Raw genomic sequence first — 24,391 nt, 5'->3', positions numbered from 1 at the left:
ACCGAAAACGAAGCAGACGAGGGGACGAGGCTTAGTTTCCCAAGATTCGTTCCCGTTCTTTTTCTGCGCGTCTTCCTGCGCGGTGACGAGCAGCTTGCGACGGACGGTTCTTCTTCTTGGGTTTTGTCGTTGGAGGCTCAAGAGACTCAGCGTCAGCAAAATCCCCGGTAGGTCGAAGCACCGGTTCCGCGCGAACGTCCTCCGTGTGAGCATCGGTTGTGGCAGCGTTGCGAGGGTGCAAACTTGATACCTCCTTTGGCTCATCCACGAGAGATTTCATGATAGCCTGCTGGAAACAGGCATCGTCGAAGTCATCGTGAACTGCCGCCGCAGACACAAGTTCGCGACATTTCTGGCGCTCCTTCAGCCATTGCTCCATGTTGTCGGCGTGTTCCCGCATATTCGCGATCAGGGCAACTACCTCCGCATCGCCCTCAGAGAACGAAGACGGAGAGGGTGCCCCATCGGCCACGACATTCACGCGTTGGACGCGTGCAATTCGTGGAATGCGTTTGAAACGCGCCAACAACCGTGAAACAAGGGTTTCCAGAGACTGCCAAATTTGCCATTTGCGAGCAAGCAAAGTCAGAAGACTTGGGATCCATGCCCACCAATTAACCTCAGACAACTCACGGACCAACAGTTCAAAGAGAGCTCCCACCAACCAAGTAAAGGTGAAGGTGTTCTCGACAGGATTTATACATATGAAATCCGCGAGACCATCATCTTCTGACCCGTACAAAGCGACGGCGGTCGTTATCGGATTGCGTAACTGAAGCGAGGTTTCCCAAACTTTGGGTAAGAGAGGTACTTCCTCGTCAGTGCTGTCCATCCGATTTTGTCCGGGGTTCTCGATGATATCCACAACGGCCCGATAGCCAGGTGGAGAGTACGGTTCCTCACTGAGGGTATCGTACCGGGGCGCCACGGCGCCAACCATATCAAAGAGGACCCAAGCCTCAAGACCAGATCGGAGGGCGGAGCCCAGACGACGCACGAAAGGCTCATGTGGATCAGCAGGACCCTGGGGAGGGAACCACTGGCTCCACAGAGCCATGCAAAGAGAGAATCCCACGATGGGAGAAAGCAGCATTTTCTAGAAAGAGATGATTGTTTCAGCACTGCATTGCTTCTACAGGCTCTCATGTGCACCAGTTGTCTCAGATGTCACACCAGAAGTGAGAGCATAACATATGAGAATTGACAGGATGAGAGGTGACAGGATGAGAGGTGACAGGATGAGAGGTGACAGGATGAGAGGTGACAGGATGAGAGGTGACAGGATGAGAGGTGACAGGATGAGAGGTGACAGGATGAGAGGTGACAGGATGAGAGGTGACAGGATGAGAGATGAGATAATGGCAGAGTGAGAGAATGAGAGGATGATATGACTTACTTTTCTAAGAAAAAAAAAAAAAAACAAAGTGGTGGTGGCGCCGGGGGGGCAGCAAGATCAGAGGCAGCGAACGGGGTCGCTGCAAAAAGTGATGTTAAGGTGAGGAGAGAGAGAGAGAAGAAGAAGAAGAAGAAGAGATCTGGGGAAGAAGGAGGTATTTATAGGCAGAGGGGGAGACGGGGGAGAGCCACTTTGGGAAATGACAACGGGGGGAGCTCGTCGAGCTCGTCGAGCTCCGGAAGGAAGGAGCGTCTCAAGTGAGAAGGAGCCACCACGGCCTGGCTCACTACGGCGAGAAACCAATACGGAAGCTACCAGGAGACACAGTTTATATCGTCACTCGGCTCTACGTGAGGCATTCACCATCTATAGGGACATTGGTAGACTACTTGGATCTGAATACTTCCTGCTTAAGCCAGGATATCAAATGGCCAAAGAGCAGGTGGGACCCCGGGCTTGCCCTCAGATAATCTCTGTGTGATACGGGAACCAACCCTCTCTTACACCGACGAGAGCACGAGAACCACGTTGAGCGAGAGTGCATATTGATGCCATGGTCGAAGTGATGACACAATTGAGCTCTCACCGTATGAGTTTCGGTTGACCGCGAAACGGAGGACCTGTGGCACCTCCGTTACTAGAGCCCGGCATAGCCCATCAGTCCCAAAACCAAGAACTAAGATGTCCTTTGGAGGAATATGTGGACTTTATTACAGGGAGCATCTATCGATACAGAGACCGCGCTATCAGAACTTACAGAGGCCGCTAAGAGAATGGACTTGGAGACGATCCAGCAAGCCCACGAGCGGGTTGTATCTAAAGTGTTGCGTAGTCAGTACACGGAGCTACGCATGACGCTGAGGATTCGGCCTGTCTTGGTTCTCGGCGACTACTAGATGAGTATCTTCATCTTAGATTTGAGCCTTGGAAGCTGAGCCTCATTATGCGCTCGAGAATGCTGGAAGGAAGATGCACGGCTTGTACAGAATGTTCACCGATTCACTATATGACAAACTAGCTACTCAACAAAAGAATACCAAGGGTATAAAAAGCCACAAGAAACAACACACGTGTTCCAAACTACATAACAATGCATTTGCCCCTTCGCTTGCGACCTCGCGCCTTGACAGTGTGATCATTCCAATCTTGAATCCGTCTCCGCCATTCTTCGTTTTCTGGTGGCGGGAGGCTGGTCGGCTCAGTGGAGGCCCGTCGGTGGAAGGAACGCTGCCTCTGGGGTATGTCGTGATCATCGTCTGTTGTGCCATGTATATCACCATATGGCTGGGGGATGTGTAGGAGGTTCGGAGAGGATACCGAGTACGGGAAGTAGGCATCTCCCAGTGCGTCACCGAGCGCAGTGGCACCCAGATAAGGTAGAGGCATCGTGTTCTCACGGGCTGTTTGCTCGGCTGGATGTACCGCCAAGGTAGGCGTGGTTTGTACCGCTGATTGGTGCTGCGCCATCGATGTCGCTGCAATTGGACGCACGGAAGAACTATGGTCTCCTGACGAGGCGTGGTTGACGAGGGAGTCGCGAGGCACCGGATTGGTTGCAAATTGCGGCTGCCCAGAGAAGTCGATACCTCTACCGATAGAGCTTCCGCGGCGCCTGGCGCTGGTGAGAGTCCCCAGTCTCTGTATGATGGCTGATTGTGGGCGTGTAATCGCTGAAATTGAACGTGCGACACGAGTGCTTTGTGTCCGCTCGGGCTGGTGGGACGCATTGGCAAAAGGTTGAAAGTCGGCCGAGGCTCTCGGAAGAAGGGTTCTTCTCAGATCGTCTGGTAATGCTACTTCTGTCTCGCGTTGGTAAGGAGGAGGAGGTGGCACCCAGTTGTCGGCGTCCCTATCGTGCGGTAGTTGTCGACGTTCAGGGGTGTTGCGATAGCGAGGGTCATATCGCCCACGGGTTGAGGCCGCTGCAGTGGCGGCTCGATGAAGTACGTCACTGGAACGCGGTTGGGTATTATCATAAGGCAAGTCCAGTAAGCCTCCTTGAGATACCTCGGTGGGGGACGTTGGACTTGCAAGACTGTTCCGGCGGAATCGAAGTGGCAGGGGTCGGGATTCTCGACTGATTGCTGACGATCGATTGCCAAAGTTGCCAATTGTCATGGCAGTATCGCCACGGTGTAACCGAGTGCGTCTTCGTTCAAGCTCAACTTCCGTGTCCAAAGAAGAGTCTGGTTCCTTGAGCGTCTTGGGCTCCACTTCTCCAACTTCGATATTAAGCTCCAGTGTCTCGCCATTGTTCGTGGAGCGCTCAAAATCAAGCAGAAGAATGCGGCCCCCATCAATTGGTATGTCTTCTTCGCCTAATGCCTGTGGGTGAACTCCACCGGGTGCGACGGCCACCAGCCGACGACGGATCCTGTCTTTATCTGGGGTTGACTCTGCCGCCCGCACCCAACAAGCGGCAGTGATTCCATGCATGTCAGTCACTCGACGTCCACGGATCAGGATTTTGGGTTGCTGAACAATCTTTTGAAGCTGAGCTAGATTATCGCGAGGCGGGCAATCCCCGCAGTGATGACTGCCACCAATACGAGTACCGGTAATGTGGATCTGGGCACCCGAGACTGGGCTTGCCTTGGGGGTTATATCCAACCGTTCTGGGACCCCATATATCCACAATTCCGAGTCTTGGAATCCCAAAGCGACAAGCTCCCCTGACTCATCCATAGCAGGTCTCATGCTTGGCCGCATCTCTCGTGACTCGTCGTTGCAGAACGGACTGGCAAAATAAACGATTCCGCCATCAGCATCGCTCAGTTTGAGCAGTCTAAACGATGCCAATTGATCGTCGTATCCCATCACCCAAGAGTCATCCGACTCTTCATGGCCAGAAAGAAGGCATGCGTGGGAGAAGCCGGGTGTGATCTCGGGAAACAGAATCTGTGTTGTCCACATTCGCATGTGAAGTTCTTCAGGCGATGCATCAGTCCCAGTTTCAGTATAAAAAGGCGCGGTGATTGTAACAATTCCGTTACTCGAAGTCTCAGTCGAAGATCCGACAAGCATTGATCCGTCAGGCGAGAATGAAAGTGCATCCGCACGCAGACAGCGCACTGCTCGACGATCAGTCGGCAATGCTTCTTCGCCCACAGCAAACACCTCTATACTGTCGTCAAAGGACAAGGCCAGCACACTGCCTGTTGGTGAGAATGCGATATCTCTTGGAGCATCGTTCAGTGTGATGACTTGAACATGCTTCGCTTCATCGTCAGAAAGCTCGTAAATGTGTACCCGATGGGTTGAAGACAACACAGCAAGAAGAGAACAGTCATCACGAATCGTTGCTCCCAATGGCCTCCTGCGGGTCTTGAGTTCATGCTTGACGACCACGGGGTCAGAAGCCACATCTAATATGATAATTCGTGAAGAACTTATACATAAAACCATCTGTCCATTTGCCGAAAATGAGAATCGAAACACTTCACCCTGGGGGAAAGCTGTAGAAGAACTCATAGAACTCGAAATCAACTTCAAGAGGGTTTGGCGGGGTCGCAAGAACGCATCGAATGCATTCTGCCTGACTTGCTTGATAAATTGACGCTTGAGACCAAGAAGATTTTCCGTCTCCACAGGTGTCTTCACGGCACCATGAGTCCAGGAGAATGATGGACATCGCGATAAATGGTGGGCATATAGCGCTGCCGACTCGGATACATGCTTCCACTTCTGATTCAACAAAGAAAGTGATGCAAATGTGTTGGCATCAGCAGCATAGAGGATGCTATACAATCAGTCAGTATACCAATTATTCAAAATTTGCAGGTATGCGTCCTCTGGAATGTGCAGGTCGATCCCTTATTGAGCGGGAACTTACTCCTCGATCACCTTGACTGGTAGCTGACCCAGGGACGCGTTCGAGCCGAGCGGTGTACCCGCGTGGTGGGACTCGGGGGAACCCTCGGGCAAGGAGACATCCTCCATAATCACCTATACATATATACAAACAGACACGCAATGGGCATTATTGAGAAGTCTCGAGGTTGACCTGTGGCTGTGCAGTGTCTCGCCCCATGAGGCAATGCGGGACAATGTTACAGCAACCCTCTCTGATGCCGATCGGCCGCATGATGCCAAGTGGATAAAAATAGCCAAACTGACACCTCATATGTCAGGCATGAATAGTGTCTTATATCAGCGTCACATGACCGTCCCCCCATATATCCCAATACGGGTTAGCTTCGATAAGAGAACGAGATTGCTCCGGATTTTGACGATTGCCGGGGCAAGTGATCACTTCGTATGTCAAAAATGATGTGCGTGTAGCCTTGACTCATTCCTACGGTGTCCTCAAGCCATTGGTAGTAAAACTCTCGCATCTCGCCTCCTGCATGGTTGTCGCACTCGGCCGTCCACCCGTACCCCTCACTCTGTCCAACGGCTAATCGGCCGACTCCGAAGACCACCCCGGACGGGATCAATTGTCTCCAAATCGCCATTCTTCGCTTCCCCGTTTTACTCGCCGGCATAACGTCCTCTTACATGGGCGTGCATCATGTCGCCCGTACCAGTCCAAGTCAATTCCTCCTCCAAGCTACCATCCCCCGGGTTCAATGCCGGTGCGCGACCATATCGATCTCACAAGGTCCGCGCCTGCGATCTTTGTCGCAAGCGCAAGTCGCGATGCACCGTTGATATCCCAGGTCAATCCTGTCTCTTGTGTCGCGTGCAGGGTGCCGACTGCCACTACCAAGAAGAGGCTAATGCAGACACTTCGGTGATGAGTGCGCCGGAGCAAAAGTCCTGGTCGGGTCCTCCGCCGCTGTCGGGGGTGACAGCGGTGGAAGCCGTGCCGGGGCAGAAGCGCAAGCGCAGCCCCGACGACTTTGCCCACTCGGGTCAGAATGTCCCGCCCCGTCAGCCGATCAACGGTCCTAGCCCTCATGGAACAAATTCGTCGAGTGGTCGCCGAGGAAGCGATGCGCGGCGCAAAGATGCAGACGACCCGCAAAACGAATCGGTTCTCATTGTTGGCCCAATGGTCGCAGAAGATGCTCAAGTCATTGAGAAACACATGCCTCCAGAACAGAGGAGTCTGTCAGAAGAGCCCAAGAGCCACCCATATAACATCTACTCCAGCGATCCGCGGAAGCCAGTGCTATACACCACAATCTCACGACGACGGAAGGGTATGCGCAGAGGCACGCCTCCCGGTGAAAACCAGAAGGAAGTTCTCGAACAAATACTCGGGCCATTTAGGCATGACCTTGTGAAATTGTATGCCCGCTATCAACCCTACACTGCTTCCAAGTCAATGGCTAACTAAGATCTCTTTTCTATTCTAGATTCCTCGATCGATTCAATGTTTCTTTTCCCATCTTCGACGGAGAATCATTTTGGGAATCTTATATTGCCGAAGACCTGCAAGACCCCCCAGCCGCGCTCGTATGCCAGGTCTATTCCATGTCTCTCGTCTACTGGAAACACACACAAAAGCTCGCTTGTCATCCAAAGCCCGATGTTCGATATGCGGTCAACATGACCGTCGCTGCTTTGCACGAGGAGTTCTCCGCCCCGGGATTAGACACAATCAGCGCGGCGCTGATTGATCTAACGGGCCGACCCATCTTTTCCATGACTGGAAATGCCGTCAGCTGTGGGCGCATGCTATCATTGGCGAACTGCCTTGGTCTGAACCGTGATCCCAACAGTTGGAAGCTCTCACAGGCCGAGAAAGACCAAAGAATTCGCTTGTGGTGGGGCGTTGTAATTCACGATCGTTGGTAAGATTCCATTCCTCTCAACTGAAGTTGTGGTCGTACAAATGCTCATATCCACTAGGGGAAGTTTCGGTCATGGGGTACCGCCCCAGATCTCAAAAAATCAATACGATGTTCCCTTACCTACCGTGGACGTCATTGTCCCAGCGCACCTTCGCACCACGGAGCGTGTCAGAGCGGCGCATTGTCATATCTACTTGTGTCGATTGACCGAAACGCTCGGTGAGCTATTGCCGCTGGTTTATGGGTTACAACATAAACCCGCGCGAGAGACCTCAAAGAAGCTCAGGCAGATCCGCACGGATCTAGACATGTGGGAAGACTCACTCCCAGACTGGCTGAGAGGACCTTCAATACATCCCGGGGAACGCGTTTACGGGGCCAGCAGCTTGCAATTGGCCTTCTTGGCTGTCAAGATGCTCGTCAGTCGAGTGGAACTTAACGTAAGCAAACAAATGGTAACAGCGAAGGAGAAACTCTGACATCATTGCAGGAGGTCAACAATTCAGAGACAGAAAACACTGAAGCACGCCGATATTTCCAGACTGAATGTCGGAGGTCGGCCGAGGAGATTGTTAGCTTCATGACTTCTTTGCGTAAAGACCATTTCAAAGAGTTCTGGCTCCCTTGTACGTGGACTCCCGGTGCTCGAGTTACGATTTTATGTTCTGACTATTCTTCTAGACAGCGCCTTCCACCTCACGTCGACAGCCACTCTCCTTATTCGGTGTGCGTTTGAGACTAGCGACAGTGAAGTCGCACGATCATGTCTTGCTAACGTCGAAACCCTGCGCTCGGTCCTCCGCCGCGTGCGAGAAGAAGAGGACTGGGATGTCGCAGACATGTGTCTGGACCATTGTGAACGTATAATGCACCGACTTCCTGGGACCGGCGACACGATGGATCAGGCATTCACCAATAGCATGGCAGACAGCGGGCTTGTCAATCCTGCCGCGATTTCGCTCCCGGAAACTCAGACCAACAATGACATTGTGGACGACATGATGTCAATCTCCAATACCTTTGGTACGATGGATGGTTTCCCCTTCGACATGACTGGTATCTGGGATGTCTCTGTCTTCCAAGACGTGAACCTCACATGAATGATGCATTGGATGGAGTCTGGTGTATATTGGACATGTACTATTATGTTCTTATCTAGCAATAATTCTCACATATACCCTGGGTATCAGCGCGAACCCAACTGACTATCTGCAGAAAAGGAATTTCATGATTCTGAGTATGTTTTTTCTCATATTAAAGCTTCTGACGAAAATTTTGTACATCGAGAAACAAGAAACGGACACCAAACGCTATTTTACAGTCGTTCATAAAGAAATGATCAGAACGAACCCAAACCATCTAATGACCTGCCCCTTGCCCGTAGAATGAGAAGAAAAGAAACAGGAATTAGATGCCGACATAGATGAGTTGAGAAAAGATGGAAGCCCGGCGGCTTCACGGCGTGGAATTGGTTTGCGCCAATTACTGCTCCTTGGAGCCACCACCAATGCCGAACATGCCAGTGAAAGAGCCCTTCATACTCTGCATCTGTTCTTGGCGGGCCTTCTCCTCTTCAGCGGCCATCTCGGCGAGCCACTTCTCGCCATTGATACGGATCTCGCTGTCAACCATCTCGTAGTTCTTCTGGCCACGCTCGCGGATCTGGTCCCAAAGCATCTTGCCTTGGGCCAAGCCCTCAGAGGGTGTCTGGTCACCGTTGAGAGTGGAAGAAGACTTCAGGCCAAGAGCGGAGGCAAAGTTACCAATGCCGCGCGAGGGCTTCTTCTTCTGCTCCTCGGCCAGTTCCTTCTCGAATCGATCACGCATAGCCTTCTCGCGCTTGGCGAATTCAACGGGAATAGAAGTGCCATCGAAGGACTTGATCACGGTACGGACATCCTCGACACCCATGCCAGCGAGGTATTCAAGGAAGGGAATGAGGGCGACCAGCGTCTTATCCTTAGGATCACCGGTCCACTTGTCCAGGATGATGGCGTTCTCGGGTTGGTGGCGAGCGTGCTCCTCCTTGGTGTCAACCAAGATAACCTTAGACAGGTCACGGTTCAGGTAATCCAAATCCTTTTTGATAGTCAGCATTGGTGGAAAGTTAAGCTGCCTCACAATCGACTTACCTTGATATACTCTCCGTCTTTATAACGAGTGGCCTCGCGGAACAAGGGCCAGCGGATGATACGGTAAGGGTCAAGTTTGCGGAGGACTTGGTCAGCCATCATGCTGGGCACACTGGTGAAGAGAACAAGCTCGTAGTACTGGTTGAGGTAACGAAGGAAGTAGTCGACACCAGGTCGCTTAGCAACGCGCCATCCGTGCTCACGGCTCCATTCGCTGTGAACAAGGAGATCCTCGAGACTGAGAACCAGTGTATAGGGCTGGCGCATTTCAAGGTCCTCGTCCGGAAGCAGCTTAGGGAAAGCGGGGTCCTTGTAGTAGCTGGTGAGGTCGTTCATGCGGGCCTTTGCACGGCTGTACCAAAGACCAAGACCCCATCCAGATGGGGTCTCGGGGTGAGCTTGGTTCTCTTCCTCAGTGTCCCAGCTGCGGCCCAGGTAACCCACTCCGGCGATACCGGCAAGTAGCATACCGGCATACATGAAGTTGGCCATGCGGGCCTTGCGGCGGTCGAGAGACGTCTCATATCCTCCCTTGGGGATGTCACCACCTCCTTGACCCTCCTCGCTGTATTGTTCTGACTGGGTAGGATCTTCTGTGAGATTCAATGGTCCCTTCTTCATCCGACCCTCTAATTCGGCGGCCAAAGTTGAGGGGATACCTTGCGTCAGGTCAGGTAGAGGTCTCTGGGGAATCTGTTCGGTTTCGGGCTAGAGAGGACACTATTAGCAGGGGGTCTCGATGACATCTGGCTAAAAGTAGTATGCTCACTGTGTTGGAGGGTTCGGCAGCATTGGGTTCAGCTTTTGTGTCGAACTCGGGCTGCTCTGCGGCAAACTCCTTTGGCTCTTTAGGGGCATTGGTCTTCTTCGATTCAGTTGACTTGGCTCGTTGCTGAATACCCGGGGAAAGCTTGTACGCAGCGTACGGGGATGGCCGCGCTGTCAAAGCTGATGCGCGAACGGTAGAGGCGAGGACATTTGACCTCGTCAGAGGTAAAACTGCACGACTCAGCATTATGAAAATTGATGAAAGACAGAATCAAGCACTCATGTCCTGTGAGATGCGATGGACAGACTATGTTCCCGTTAAAAGTCGGCGCGACTCGGTACGGCGACGGAGACAGTCCATTCACGCAGTTCATTTATATAGTCACACTTGGCTGGCCCATTTCCTCTTCTTTTCTTTTTCTTCTTCCAGAAAGTTCACCCAGACATAATTTGACCTTTCAAGCAATTCCTCCGTGCCTGCCGGGTTGAAATTGCTGGGGAGACAAAGGAAGATCTTCTTCAATCCCACTTACCAAGAGCGCAGCAAAGGGTCTTCCAGTGAAGCTGCGCTCCGATCGTGGGACACAAATATTTTCACTAGCATTTCGTTCTTTCTCTCTTTCCGATCCAATTTACAGTTTTTCTACAGAACGCGATGAATGATGTCCGTTTCCACACATAGACCTGCTCGTACCTGCGCATAGAATTTCTGCATATTTCACCATGGGGCTCAAAAAGCAGATGCTCCAATTCGAGGACCAACGCTCCGATATCGAATCCGACTATGAATCCGACACCGAACCTGTGATACGGAACCCATTTCGACTACTTGATCTCCCGTCCGAGATACGCCTGCGCATCTATCATTTTGTCCTGTTTACGCCGGCCCGGAAGAGTGCACTGCAACGCACCGGCAACGTGGGGGCCTCTGCGAAGAAGAGCAAACCTCTAGCACCATCTTCGCACCGAGTTGGTCTGTTTCTCGCCTCCAAGAGAATCCATGATGAAGCGACACATCATTTTTATTCCACTCAAACATTTCGGGTTCTGCCCGTTCAGGATTTTCTGCGCATGCCAACCGTTCGGGCCCTACCTCGTCGCCACCGCGCGTCTATCACCACCATTGAACTGATTGTGGGATCAAGTTGGACTGCACCACCGAAAACATGGGTCATCAACCAGGGCTTGGGGCTACAAGATATGCATCTTGCTCGTACACTGAAAGTGTTTGTGCAATGTGACCCCTCACACCCTGTGTTCGAGGGGTTCCGCATTTCGAAAGATTTCTATACCAACTTCTGTGGTAACCTGCTACATCAGATTCTAGAGCGGCTACCTGGTCTGGTGCAAGTCGAATTCGACGGATGGCCCTCGGTCGACAAGAATGGGCCACTGATGTCTCGTCTGCTCGCGGAAACCCGAGGTGCCCAGAAGAAAGTCCTCTGGGGCCCTGAAAGAGGTTGGTCCGACCATCAAGGAGACCGCCACAAAGACCACGGTCTCAGCGATGCAGATGCAGCTTTTGATGGAATGTTGTCACATCCTCCTGATCTTGTTGAGGCTTTGAGCAAATCGCTTCAGACGGTCAAGCTAGAATCTTGAGCCTGCTGCCATGGAATGTGACACGATTTGAACGCTTACGCATCATTGCTGTTTTGTTTATACACATTGCGCAGCCCGTACGGAGTACATAGAGTTAGAACAGCATTTAGATTCTCATGTCCAACAATCAAGTGTTTTTAGGTTATCAAATCTGATCTGTTACATCTCCCTCAAGCTCTAGATGGCAGATACCGATATTGAAAGAATATTGAGATATCCTCTGCATCCGATTCCATGAAGATAGGAATTCGTACATAGCAAACGGCCTCTCGGGTCTTTGGCGAAAATGACGCCGAGGTCATCTAATTCCGGAGCTCTTTCATTGGTAGTCTACACATTGTATCAAGTAGAAACTCATACACCGTCCCACCGGTTTTCCAGGGAAATCAAGATGTCGTAATTAAAGCGTTGCTGGAGGATTCGTACAGTGTGTAACCCTTTAAAGATCATCGTCCACCTCCATCACGGCACCGTTCGTGTCCTCTTTGCCTGATGATTGCCGTGCTACCGAGGCTTCCTTATCAATCATTTGCCGCGAGACGGCAACGATGTTATCCTCGATCAACTTTTGACTTAAGTCCTCGATGTCTGCAAGACGTCAGTATTTATAAAATGATGGAAACCGGGACACGATGCAACGTACGTTTCTTGGGATCGACCTTGCCAACATATCTTGTCTTAAGCTGGTCCTTGGACAGCTCGGTCTCCTCCTTGATCCGCTTCTCATATCCCTCTGCAAGGAGAACAAGCTGCTTCATCTGCTCCACGTTGTGCTGACCTTCCTCATGGAAGTCACTCATTTCCAATGCCTCGGTCCATACGTGCTTGTGGAGGTTCATCAACATGTTCTCTTCCAGCCCGGTCTTGCGGTAATCAATCGCAATGCTGTAGTAGTGGCGGTTAAGACCGTGAATCAGAGCCTGAATAGAAGGCTTGTTTAGGTGACCCAAGTTGGAAGTGGTTTGACGAGGCTCCTGGCCCATGACCACCGTTTGGGGTTGGATGAGACGGAACGCATCGATAACAACCTTGCCCTTCACTGACTGAATTGGATCGACAACGACAGCAACCGCACGCGGCGTAAGCTGCTCGAAAGATTGCTGGGTGTTGATATCGACGGAAGAGAGCCAGCATCCGAAACCAGGGTGCGAGTGGTACCAGCCGACAACAGTTTCGGGTCTATATAGCATAACCACGATTAGCTCATGGGATTTTCCCATATGAGAAGATAGCTTACCGGCCTGTCTGTCGAAGCATTTCCATCATCCTGGTTTGGAACACAGGGTCCACGGCCTCAACACTGACTCCGGTACCACTTTGAGGCATAGCAAAGACATCCACTACGCGGACTGTGTATTCATCAACAAACTCGCCAAGCATCAGGCCCATGACCTCCATCGGGACACCTGCGCGGCCGTGTCGTAGCATCTTCAGCAGAGCCAAAGAAGAGATGTGAACGGTTTCGGAGTTATCAATCAGGTTCGGGGTATCCTAGAGACATTTGCATCAGTAAATGAAGCTTGATGCGCAGCATTTGTTGGAGAATAGGAAAGTAGGATGTGCCATTCATCCTGGCTCAGCACCAAGCTGGGGTAGGTGACATGGCAAAACCGGGGATGTAATCGACCGACTTACACCACCTGGAGCAGCACCTCCCATGCCCATGCCTTGGGCGGCCTGGAGCATCCGGTTCAGGCGATCCATAATTAAGAGATATCAGATAAGAGTCGATGGAACAACGGGTGTAGGAAGAAGGCGATAGCTTCCAAGTTGGAAGCTCCGGAGTGCTTGATTGTCTGTGGCGACTTGGATAGCCAAGTATTTGAAGATTGGTATGAAGTGAAAATGAAGAAAATTCGACGGATGCAATAATTGTTCAAAGCCAATAAGACAGGAAAGTGTCGAAGACGTGTCTGTGATGAGCAAGCCGTGGGAGCTTTGCCTGACGAAGGCGGTGTGAGGGTTTCGCCCTTCCACGCGGTGATTCTCTCCAAGCCTCTCCTCCACCCCAGTTTGTCAAGCCTCGACTATGACATTGGCTCGCTTTCTTGAATAGTTCTGCTGCCTACTCCTCACTTTGCGCGATTTGGTGACTGGGTGCCCTGCTTCCTGCTGCTCTCTTTGGGAGTATCTTTGCACCGCGCCTTCAACTCTGTAACCGCATAGTTACTTCGATCCTCAATCTTCTCTCTCCCGACTCTCACCCCTCTTGAAAATAAGCTCACCACCTTACTCATAATTGATCAACCGTCTTGCAATATGGCCGCGGAACCGATCTCCAATACCCTTCTTGGCTCCAAGAACAAGAAGGTTGCCTACTTCTACGACTCCGATGTGGGTAACTATGCCTACGTGTCGGGCCACCCTATGAAGCCTCATCGCATACGTATGACGCACAGTCTTGTGATGAACTATGGTCTTTACAAGAAAATGGAGATTTACGTGAGCAAATCCGATCCTCCTGGTCGATTGATTTCTAATGCGCCATTTCTAGCGAGCGAAACCTGCTTCAAAGTATGAGATGACCCAATTCCACACCGATGAATATATCGATTTCCTCTCCAAGGTGACACCGGACAATATGGATCACTTCTCCAAAGAACAAAGTCGATACAACGTTGGAGACGATTGTCCAGTTTTCGACGGGCTTTTTGAGTTCTGCGGAATTAGTGCAGGTGGTAGTATGGAAGGTGCTGCGCGACTGAACCGCAACAAGTGCGATGTTGCTGTCAATTGGGCCGGTGGTCTCCATCACGCCAAGAAGAGTGAAGCAAGTGGCTTCTGTTACGTCAATGGTATGAAACCCTCATCAAAGAACAGGAGCAATTAACTCATATCAATTAGATATTGTGCTCGGAATTCTGGAGCTTCTGCGTTTCAAACAACGAGTCCTCTATGTCGATATTGATGTTCACCACGGTGATGGTGTTGAAGAAGCTTTCTACACGACTGATCGCGTTATGACTGTTTCTTTCCACAAGTACGGCGAGTACTTCCCCGGTACTGGCGAGCTCCGTGATATCGGTGTTGGACAGGGCAAGCACTATGCAGTCAACTTCCCGCTCCGTGATGGTATCAATGACGTCTCCTATAAGAGCATTTTCGAACCTGTCATCAAGAGTGTCATGGAATGGTATCGCCCAGAGGCTGTGGTTCTTCAGTGCGGTGGTGACAGTCTTTCCGGTGATCGTCTGGGTTGCTTCAATTTGAGTATGCGAGGACATGCCAACTGCGTCAACTTCATCAAAAGCTTTGATCTGCCGACCCTGATTCTTGGCGGCGGCGGTTACACGATGCGCAATGTCGCACGAACTTGGGCTTACGAGACCGGTATTCTTGTTGGAGAGGGTCTTGAATCGGAGTTGCCATATAATGACTACTATGAGGTATGACAATAACCATCATCAAGGAACTCGTGATACTAACTGAATGCAGTACTTTGCTCCTGATTACGAACTTGATGTTCGCCCTTCAAACATGGACAATGCCAACACCAAAGAATACCTTGACAAGATCCGCAATCAAGTTGTTGAAAACCTGAAGCGCACAGCATTTGCCCCTTCGGTCCAAATGACGGATGTTCCACGAAACCCGATCTTGGATGGCATGGATGATGAGGCTGACGACGTGATGGATGATCTTGATGACGATGAAAATAAGGATAAACGTTTCACTCAACGACGATTTGATCAATACACAGAGAAAGCCGGTGAACTCAGTGATAGCGAGGACGAAGAAGAAAACGCCGCCAACGGTGTCCGTCGCCAGCCTGGTGCCGTCCGCCGCCGAAACCAAGTCAACTACCGCAACCTCGAGCCGGACTCTGGGCTGGACAGTGGCATGGCAACCCCACAAGATGCCTCATCTGCCGCGGACGGGGAAATGGATTCCACCGTGGACGCTAAAATGGCCGATGCCCCACGCACTGAGCCCGAAGCAGCTTCCACCGCCCCGGAAGCTTCACATGCCGATGATACTCCTGTGACCGATGCTGACCGCATGGCTGTGGGGAATGATCACCAAGCAGCCTCTGTTACACCACAGCGCCAGTCACCACCCCCTCACGATGAAGATGCAACCATGGAGGATGTCGCTGCTGTTACTGAATCCACCGGGTCGGACCAAGCTCCTGTCCAGACTGATATCAAGAAGCCCGTCGGAGAGACTTCTCAGGCCGATGACGCCGTCTCCCCTCTCGGCAAGGCCAAGTCACCTTTGAACGACACTGCCGAGGCCGGCTTGAAGGGTGTTGAGTCGTCCACCGAAGTCTCCGCACCTGCTGCAGACACTGAAGCAACAACCACCAAGGAAGAAAACCCGGCACAGCCCGAAGCCCTCAAGAAAGAGGAGTGATCAGCTGTGCTACAAGAATACAATACTGGATCTGGCGCAACGGACAATGGCAGAAAGGTGTTATTGGTTTGACAGCGTGCTCGCATTATCCCGGACACTTTGTGGGTGTGTTCACACTCGTGCCCGAGTGGCAAGATGAGCTCAATTTGAGAACATTCATCCCACGTATTTATCAAGTGTCTAGGACTTCGGTTGGCGGGCTGCTTTATGGGGACTGCTCAACTTTCAGAAGGAATAATCTTATCTTTGAAGTTTTGCTCTTTTTTCAGGTCTTTTTCCAGGTCTTTTCCCCACTTAGTTTTTTATGACTGCCGTATGAATTATTCAATGAGATATGCAGCCAATCTTTGAATCCCTGTAAAACAATTCATTCGTGATTTAAGAGTCCATCGAGTATGATACCATCGGTCGAAAAGGTTTATAGATCGCTGGCGGATATTAGTGCCTCAGGCTGTAATTGGGGCTATCCCGAATTGGGCTAGCATTAGGGCAACAGGATGGGTCCCATCAACCAATCACGCTCTGGTGCCAAGATTTTACGCACTTTGCCCACTAAGCGAGAAAGCACACCTCCAGCTTGGAACCTCGTCGTCCGGAACTCTCGACCTCTTGTCGCCAACCCTTTTCACCCAACTTTCCCGTGATACTCAGCCATCATGTCTAAGAGAGGGTGAGTTCATCAACAACCCAATCCGTGGCCCATTCGATTCCGAACGACACAAGCGCACAAGACCTGAAAGTCTCGAAAGAAAATCTTTAAACCGACAACCAAATACACCTACACCCCAAACTTGTGTCGAAAGGATAGAATTGGGCCTGGATTGAAACAGCACGAATTGGGGAGAATGGTTTTCGCTAACGGATACACAGTCGTGGCGGTGCCGCCGGCAACAAGCTGAAGATGACACTCGGTCTGCCCTGGTACGTTTGCAAGTTTTTTATCGTCTAGCCTGTTCCGAAATGCGCCTCCATGTCCGCCCGAATCCCGCAGTCGCTTCCAATCGATCTATCGCCAAGAAACAAACCCCCTATCGTCACCAACACCCCAAGATCGGCGGGCATGGAAAGAAACGAGGACCCCCACCTATTTTCACCAGCATACGGAACACGGCGACGTCAGAATATGAAAGAAGAAGAAGACTAACGGATCCGTTCTCGTCGAATAGTGGCGCCGTGCTGAACTGCTGCGATAACTCCGGTGCTCGCAACCTGTACATCATCTCCGTCAAGGGTATCGGTGCCCGCCTGAACCGTCTCCCCGCTGCCGGTGTCGGAGACATGGTCATGGCCACCGTCAAGAAGGGAAAGCCCGAGCTCCGCAAGAAGGTTATGCCCGCTGTCGTTGTCCGCCAGAGCAAGCCCTGGCGCCGCCCCGACGGTATCTACCTGTACTTCGAGGACAACGCAGGTGTTATCGTCAACGCCAAGGGTGAGATGAAGGGTTCCGCCATCACTGGTCCCGTCGGAAAGGAGGCTGCTGAGCTTTGGCCCGTACGTTCTACTCCCCGTGAAGGAAAATGGGTTTCGATCACGATCCCAGTTTCCTCTCGCACTCCTGCGCTCTTACACAAAGCTAACGTTCTTTTCTCTAGCGTATTGCCTCCAACTCCGGTGTCGTCATGTAAAGAGAGATAAAATCTGAATTTAAAGAAAAACGATACCAAACCTCAAATCTGCTTGGGACCTGGAACGCGGTGCATATGAGACCATAGGATTAAAATGGGAGCTGGACAGTGGTGTCCATTTGACGAAATCCACAACTGTTTTATTTTAAAGCCGGTTTTATCCTCCATCGTCGTGTTTCTCCGTCCCTTTACTGGCGACTGGCGACTCGGAAGTATTTTACTTTTGAAAAAAATCACATCCTTTTTCAATGGCTTCATGCTTCTTGCGCATTCTCTGGAGAGGGTCGATGGTCCCGTCTGGTTGTCGTTGGGTTCAAACCTATGAAATTGCTATGACTACCACACCACTGCTCTTGTCATCACGTAGGACTGTAGATATCTAGATGTCGCTGTGTAAATCTTTGGCAATGCCTATGTGATGATCTATGTTGGTTCGCAGCTAGGTACCTGAACATGGATCTCATAACGTCATTGGTCCCGAGGTCGATATATATTGATGGTCCCGAGATCTATGGGACCGACCCCCATGGCCCAGCATTCGTATGCGGGTGTTGCTACTTATTTACCTACCCACTGTGATTTGATTTCTCTCAGCACCTGGGTAATACCCGGACTTACATCTAACCTTGGAAGTATCGGGAATTCCCGAGGTCTTTCATCTCAACATGAAAAATGGCGTTAATGCAATTGACCCCCGAGGTCATCTATAAGGACTATTGATACAGTGAAAAGACATTAATTTACAAGATCACCAACCATCATGTCTTATGTACACTTCGCCCACCAGCCTTCTCTTGTCGAACCTTTGATGGAACCTGAGAGGAAGTCTTTATTGGTTTCGTTCCAACATCGCCAGAGCCAACCAACGTGGTCAAGAACCAAAGTAGACCCACGATTAGCGTCACGAGTACAACAACGTGAATAGCCCACCATATATGCTGCACCCCAGCAGGACACATGGTAATCTCATAGTCCCACTCGCCGCGCGAAACATCAAACCAGGCCGAAAGAAGACCAGAGTTACCGCCAAACTCTCCCATCATCGAGCGAAGAGTGACCTCCCGGATAGAAGGTTCTTCAATATGGTGATCGCCATTGAAACGCTCAGCAGCCCAGTGCCACTGCTGTGCGGGACTTTCAGCATCGAGCTCCTGCTCTTCTTTCGAATCGTCTTCGACGGGTTCCTTGGCCGTGCGGTTGATGTAATGGGTCACATCACAGCCAGCATGATCGTGTCCAGTCAGAATGAGTCCGTTCCGACCTCTGCCTTCGGCAGCTGCATTCTCATCACCGCTCATTCCAAAGATGCCTTGTAGGACACCGCCGGAACTAATAAAGTCACTGAGATGGTTCTGCTCTTTGAGGCCGCCGTCGAGCCAGCGCGGCACACCATCTGGCCCGTCGTCATCGTCCGAGTCACGGAAAGAGAAATACGGACCGTCGGTGCAGATACCTTCTTCCTTGTGAAGAGGAAGATGCGTGAGAAGAAGAGTGAACTCCGACCGGTCCTCGACCGGCGAGAGTCGATTCGCAATCAACTCATTGAGATATGAATAGGTGTTGCTCTGAACATCGGAAGAGAGCGCCGGGGTATCAAACATCAGAGTATTGAGGTTGATCAGATGCAGAGTTGGCGTTACAACCTCATCCTCACCAGACACGGAACTGCCATTGCGCAGAACAGGCGGATGTTCAAACCGGATGTCCCAATTCGCGCGACCAAACTCACGCTCGAAGCGTTCCATGCGTGTCTCGCTGATATCACCCGCATAACCAATATCATGATTTCCCGCAATGTTAATCAACCGCCTTGCCCAAGATGAGTTCGTGCGTTCGAGATAATCTACCGGGGCCGCCTGGTCATCTGTGCTCTGGCTCCAGCCCACGGCGCCGGTCCTGGTGATGTTCTCGTCGATGCGCTGACCGCCTCGAAATACCCGGTTCCAGTACCGATGACCCCGTCGCGCAAATTCCTCGTCTGAGATCCATTGGCTTCCAACAAGATCACCCAGGACAGTGGTATGCGTGGGTCTTGTCCACCAGAAGAGGGTGCGGTAGATGTGTGCGAGGTAGTAGTCGTTGCCGAAGAGGTCTAGGCGTTTGAAGCCTGACTTGAACGCACGAGGAATGTCTTCGGAGATCAGGGTTCGGAGGCCGGTTGTGATGTTCGAGCGGACGTGGTCGTTTAGGAGGGATAGGAATGGTGGGGTTTGGGATGAGATGGAGGCATTGCCGATTGATTCTTGGACGGCGCGCCAATGGGTCTGCATGCGAGGGTATAATTCATATTCGGGGAATGGGAGGGAAGTGTCGCCCTCCAGTTGAGGGTCCGCGAGGACTAAGAGTCTGAAGATTGCGGGTTGGCTGTCTGCTTCCAGGGCTGGAACGCCGAGGTGCTGAAAGAGTGTGTTGATCACGGGGTTCCCATGTAGCGATCTTAGGAACTGGGTTCCGTCAGACTGCAAAGCCTGGGTGTGTGGTTGTGGAAAGGCGCAGCCATTGAAGACGGGGTATAAATAGAGGTAAACAGTGGCGGTGACTGCGAATGGAATAAGAAGCGCAAAGATGCGAGAAAGGAGCCAGCGGAGAAACATGGAGGATAAGAGATGGATGACAGAGGATGAAATATTATTTAAACATATACAGCATGTTGAGTGAGTATGCGACCTGGTGTAGATGCAAAGATGAAGTGGGTAGATTGGGACGAGACGCTGGCGATCTTCAGGGCTACTGATCCCAATGACGAACGACTGATCTTGGAAGCGCCACTCCCTTAAGAAATCGAGCCGCCGCTTGAAGGGAGTAGAGACTAAGCCCCCAGTCAAAGTATTTAGATAACAATTGAAATACTCAAATTCGACGCGATCTCAGGTCCAGATACGCATAATGCCAGGACGTGAAGGCGGTGTCTTCAAGGCGGTCAATATTTACATTGATAGGTGTGGGCCTCGGCAAGCCCTAAAGCAATGTATTTAGCACAACACAATACGTACATAGATGAATTCACTAGATTAACTCGATTGATAGATCTGAAGAAAAACATGTATCTACACAGCGAAATTAGTATCAAGAGATTCTGAACTTTGAACCATCAGTCAACTTCATATCCATAAGCAAGTCATACATCCCCACATGAAACCCCTGCGACCAACGAAGAAAGGGGTCTGAGATCATAAACAAAGGGAAGAAGGCTGAGCGAGGGGTATATCACATTAAACGCCAGCAATAGAGTCAAAAACAAAAGGTATAAAGGTGACCAAAAAGGGAAACAAAAAGGGGAGAAGCCAGAAGTAGCAAGAAGTATGGGACCTTCCAAGAAAGGTTAAGAAAGAAAAGTGAATCCAGAAAAGATAAGAGTATCTATCACTTTGAGTCCATGTTGGCCAAAGGATCAGGGAGCAAGACTGAGTGGAGATCTCCGTTGGAATTCGACGTAGGTCGGTAAGGAGAATTGGAGCCAGTGGAGACATGCGAAACACGCGAGGCGTGAGAGCCGTTATCCAGGCTCTCTTTGGGGCCGTTGATGGAGTTGGCTTCCGCGGAATGAACATTGGAGAGGTTCAAGCCGTCGATTTGAAGAGCGGCTTCCTCTTCCTCTTCATCTATCGTTTGCTCAGTCTTGGTGCTCCCGGAAGCGGGCATCAGCTCAGGTGGTCGCTGGTTCATCAAGCGAGCTTGTTTCAGACTGATGGTCTTTTGCTTGTTGGTCATCTCAACGGCCTGACCCATATCGCGCTCAATGGTCGCTTTCATCAAGGCAGCCATCCACAAGCGGCCTTGCTGAACATTGTCCACTTGGAAGTAGTGGGTGGCGGGTTTGGTGAATTGGACGGTGCGCGAGTTGCCCATCTTTGGGGGAACTAGTTTGAAGAAGAATGGCCCACTGCCATCTTTGTTGGTGAGAGATTGTATGACCGATGGTGTGGTGAGCTTTGTGCCATTGGTACTGTCCACGGTATTATTGGCATTGGCTGGTAGGGCAGTTGAACCGGTGATGGTGGCGTGGAGGGCAATGATGGGATCTTGATCCGCTCGAAGGACACGGTGGGCGGTGATATCGATCAGCCCTCTTTCTTCGGTGTCGTCTTCGGAATAGTAATATGACAGACGACGGCCACGCAGAACGAACAGGCGGGGCTTCCAAGTCGTCATCAAGTTGGAGGATCTCTTTTTCATCCATCCACTATAGTCACAGCCGTCGATCTGCTCTTGGGGTGATTTTTTCTCGAGACCGCGGGTATAAGCACTGGTCTCTTTCTTCGACTTGACCGTGCGAGGGCGGACAACAAATGCCTGACCATCAACGGCCTTGCCAGACCCATCTGTGCTGTGTCGCTCCGAGCTCTTCGATGTGGATGGAGTAGTGGACCCAGTACGAGCAGATGAGGGGTCGAATTCCTTTGGCGAAACAGGCGCCGAGGTATCGAGTTTCTTTCCGACAACGTCGGAGATGGCACGAAGACCCATGGCTCGGCGGAACTTGGGACCAGCATTCTTCAGCGGCTGGAATGGCGTCGGCGAAGGGCGAGAGGAGTTATCCGAGTCACTCTTACCGACTCGAGGGAAGCTGGAGAAGAAGCCACTGCCCTTGCTCTCGGTATTCGAGGACTGGGAGTTGTTTCCTCGATCCGAGACGCGGGTGCTTAGGCTGCGCATCCGGCTCTTCGGCGGGGTGCCATGGTAGGCCTGGGCAGCAGGAGACACATGCTTTGCGGCTTCACGGATTGAATCCACACTGCTGACACGAGAGTGGCGCTTGGCAGGAGAGATGAGACTGTATGGATCCTCCGCATGACTCGACTTGCGAGAATGGTTCATGCTTCCACCGGTGGAGCTGCGCTTTTGCAGAACCCGGCGGGTGCGGCGAGAGTCAACCTCGGTGCCCGAGAAGTAACCCCGATCTAGGTCATCGGCTTGGTCAGGGGTAGTGACGGGCGACTTATTGAAATAGTCAGACCCAACCGGCACTGGTCCCCGGGAAGCGTAACTATTCCCCAGTGACGTTCCTGGGCGAGCTGGCAAGGTGTGCGGGCCAGAGTTCAAAGTCCAGGAGCGGTCGAAGGAAGGCTTCTTCTGATGGGAACCCAGCTCGGGCAATCCCCGTTGAGTGGCATCAATGGACGAGTGACGGCGCCCGTGGTTGAGATCACGGATCGACGCTGCTGAGATTCGCCTCGGCGAATCATGGCTGAAGGGAGGCGTGTGAGGGGCCATGGGGGAGCTGTTGTTGCTTGCCAAACGCGGGTGCTGCGCGGGCGCAGAGGCCCGCGGGTATGTTGCGCCATTCTTCTCCGACAGTGTGGGAATACGGGGAAGTAGCGGGCCAGTGTGGCCTGCGCGAGACAGCGTGCGCTCCTCGGAAGGCCCTGAGAGACTGGAAATCGACCCTCGGGCTGTTTCTTGATTGCTGCCCTTGATGTCTTCCTGAAAGGCTTTGATCTTGTGCCATGTTTTGAGTCGTTTGCCCATGACACCAAAGTCGAATTCTTTCATGAAGATGAAATCTTGGTCCATGTCAAGAAGTACATCACCGGTAATCTCTTGCTCTTCAAAGATGTCGCAATGCTTTGCATCGATATCGAGCCCGCGCAGGCACCTGGAAGTTTCCGACTGGTTCCAGCCGCGCACCTGCTGCTCCGTGGGATATGCCTTCTCTTCATCATCCGTCTCATGTCCATTGATATACGAGGCCCGGTGGTCCATGTGGCTGCTATATTCGCTAGCGGAATCGTTCATGGTTTTCGGTTCTTGGGTCGTCACACTGTGGCGCGGAGTGTTCATCCCCGTGATATGTTCGTCAATGACGCTGAGCGTTTCATTCATAACCGGACTTTCTTCACCGTTCAAGTGATTGTCCATGGGGCTGCGGAAGGCCTGCTGAATATCGGCCGCCAAGCTGGGCCGGGGCAGCGGGGACGAGGCGGATCGCTGCTGGGATGGCGAGCCGACCTGAGGCGAATGGAGGTCGGCGGAACTGACGTGGCGCGATGCCTGCGGGGTACTCTGTCCGCTGCCAATTTGCGCGAAAGAGGAATCGGGCGCGTCGGGTTCCAACTGTACGGGCGATTCCAGGAGGACGGGCGACTCGGCGAGAGTCTTTCGGGGAAGCGCTTTGGTGAAGTCTATTGCGCGCATTAGTCTGGGATTTCCGGTCGGGTTCCTAGGGGCGCATACTTGCTGGGAAGAGACCGGTTTGGCCAGTTCTCAAGTTTTTGCCGAGGTACCAGGCATCGCCGAATTCGTCGTCCAGTTCGACCAATTCGATCTTATCACGCGGCATCATACGAAGTTCATCGTCGCCGCGACCACCAAAATCGTCTGAAATGAATTAGACTGGGCGCACTGCAATGAAGGTGTCGCACACGACGTCACTTACGAAGAACTTCCAAAACGTCACCAGGACGCACGCCCTGGGGTGGGCCCATGGTAACCATCGCTCTGAAGATTGATCCGTTTGGGAGTGAATTGAAAGCTAAAAGCGACAACGCATGAAGCGCAAACACCCGGTTGGGGTAAACAAGAAAGCGACGAGATTAGAGAAGGGAGAGAATGTCGGAGGAATCTGAGCTGAGAGGGTTTTAGCTTGGAGTTATTGTCGCGGGGCTCGCACGTACCTCGAGAATGAGTGTAGCTTAAAAATGCACCTCAGCCGTAGAATTCAGGCCGTGTAATGTGTATATATAACAATCGAAACCAAAAAGTTGTAGAAGAATGAGAAAAAGGTTAAAAAAGAAAGTGAGAAGAGGCGAGTGACGTGTGCGGACCGTCAAGAGTCTG

At 51.7% G+C, this 24,391-nt stretch overlaps 10 protein-coding genes across 10 annotated transcripts; 4 read left to right on the top strand and 6 right to left on the bottom strand.

Moving 5' to 3' along the window:
- Window positions 1-31: 31 nt before the first annotated feature.
- Window positions 32-1,093, bottom strand: N7506_010225 (uncharacterized protein; the record flags this gene model as incomplete). Its single annotated transcript, XM_056959518.1, has 1 exon — window positions 32-1,093. One exon carries the CDS (start codon window positions 1,091-1,093, stop codon window positions 32-34), a length of 1,062 nt encoding a protein of 353 aa, XP_056808908.1.
- Window positions 1,094-2,476: 1,383 nt separating this feature from the next.
- On the bottom strand, window positions 2,477-5,335 carry N7506_010224 (F-box domain protein; the record flags this gene model as incomplete). The annotated part of the gene is made up of 2 exons (XM_056959517.1): window positions 2,477-5,135; window positions 5,229-5,335. The coding sequence occupies 2 exons, from the start codon at window positions 5,333-5,335 to the stop codon at window positions 2,477-2,479; spliced, it is 2,766 nt and encodes a 921-aa protein (XP_056808907.1).
- Window positions 5,336-5,906: 571 nt separating this feature from the next.
- N7506_010223 (putative C6 transcription factor) lies at window positions 5,907-8,234 on the top strand (the record flags this gene model as incomplete). The annotated part of the gene is made up of 5 exons (XM_056959516.1): window positions 5,907-6,628; window positions 6,697-7,134; window positions 7,193-7,574; window positions 7,625-7,760; window positions 7,816-8,234. The coding sequence occupies 5 exons, from the start codon at window positions 5,907-5,909 to the stop codon at window positions 8,232-8,234; spliced, it is 2,097 nt and encodes a 698-aa protein (XP_056808906.1).
- Window positions 8,235-8,616: 382 nt separating this feature from the next.
- On the bottom strand, window positions 8,617-10,281 carry N7506_010222 (protein translocase subunit TIM50; the record flags this gene model as incomplete). Its single annotated transcript, XM_056959515.1, has 3 exons — window positions 8,617-9,213; window positions 9,267-9,959; window positions 10,036-10,281. The coding sequence occupies 3 exons, from the start codon at window positions 10,279-10,281 to the stop codon at window positions 8,617-8,619; spliced, it is 1,536 nt and encodes a 511-aa protein (XP_056808905.1).
- Window positions 10,282-10,757: 476 nt separating this feature from the next.
- Window positions 10,758-11,636, top strand: N7506_010221 (uncharacterized protein; the record flags this gene model as incomplete). The annotated part of the gene is made up of 1 exon (XM_056959514.1): window positions 10,758-11,636. The coding sequence occupies one exon, from the start codon at window positions 10,758-10,760 to the stop codon at window positions 11,634-11,636; it is 879 nt and encodes a 292-aa protein (XP_056808904.1).
- Window positions 11,637-12,075: 439 nt separating this feature from the next.
- N7506_010220 (proteasome regulatory particle lid subunit RPN11) lies at window positions 12,076-13,340 on the bottom strand (the record flags this gene model as incomplete). Its single annotated transcript, XM_056959513.1, has 4 exons — window positions 12,076-12,224; window positions 12,280-12,815; window positions 12,874-13,127; window positions 13,272-13,340. 4 exons carry the CDS (start codon window positions 13,338-13,340, stop codon window positions 12,076-12,078), a joined length of 1,008 nt encoding a protein of 335 aa, XP_056808903.1.
- Window positions 13,341-13,895: 555 nt separating this feature from the next.
- rpdA (histone deacetylase RPD3) lies at window positions 13,896-15,989 on the top strand (the record flags this gene model as incomplete). Its single annotated transcript, XM_056959512.1, has 4 exons — window positions 13,896-14,078; window positions 14,131-14,431; window positions 14,481-15,022; window positions 15,072-15,989. The coding sequence occupies 4 exons, from the start codon at window positions 13,896-13,898 to the stop codon at window positions 15,987-15,989; spliced, it is 1,944 nt and encodes a 647-aa protein (XP_056808902.1).
- Window positions 15,990-16,645: 656 nt separating this feature from the next.
- On the top strand, window positions 16,646-17,614 carry N7506_010218 (60S ribosomal protein uL14; the record flags this gene model as incomplete). Its single annotated transcript, XM_056959511.1, has 4 exons — window positions 16,646-16,659; window positions 16,860-16,910; window positions 17,156-17,480; window positions 17,582-17,614. 4 exons carry the CDS (start codon window positions 16,646-16,648, stop codon window positions 17,612-17,614), a joined length of 423 nt encoding a protein of 140 aa, XP_056808901.1.
- A 758-nt stretch (window positions 17,615-18,372) lies between these two features.
- On the bottom strand, window positions 18,373-20,208 carry N7506_010217 (uncharacterized protein; the record flags this gene model as incomplete). Its single annotated transcript, XM_056959510.1, has 1 exon — window positions 18,373-20,208. The coding sequence occupies one exon, from the start codon at window positions 20,206-20,208 to the stop codon at window positions 18,373-18,375; it is 1,836 nt and encodes a 611-aa protein (XP_056808900.1).
- A 769-nt stretch (window positions 20,209-20,977) lies between these two features.
- N7506_010216 (putative polarized growth protein (Boi2)) lies at window positions 20,978-24,048 on the bottom strand (the record flags this gene model as incomplete). The annotated part of the gene is made up of 3 exons (XM_056959509.1): window positions 20,978-23,736; window positions 23,789-23,932; window positions 23,991-24,048. The coding sequence occupies 3 exons, from the start codon at window positions 24,046-24,048 to the stop codon at window positions 20,978-20,980; spliced, it is 2,961 nt and encodes a 986-aa protein (XP_056808899.1).
- Between the last annotated feature and the right edge of the window lie 343 nt (window positions 24,049-24,391).

This window comes from Penicillium brevicompactum, assembly GCF_028827555.1.
Source record: "Penicillium brevicompactum strain IBT 35665 chromosome Unknown utg000006l_segment0_segment0, whole genome shotgun sequence".
NCBI classification, from domain to species: domain Eukaryota; kingdom Fungi; phylum Ascomycota; class Eurotiomycetes; order Eurotiales; family Aspergillaceae; genus Penicillium; species Penicillium brevicompactum.
Note: the sequence above shows the minus strand (reverse complement) of the source record. Positions and strands in the feature narration are given on the sequence as shown.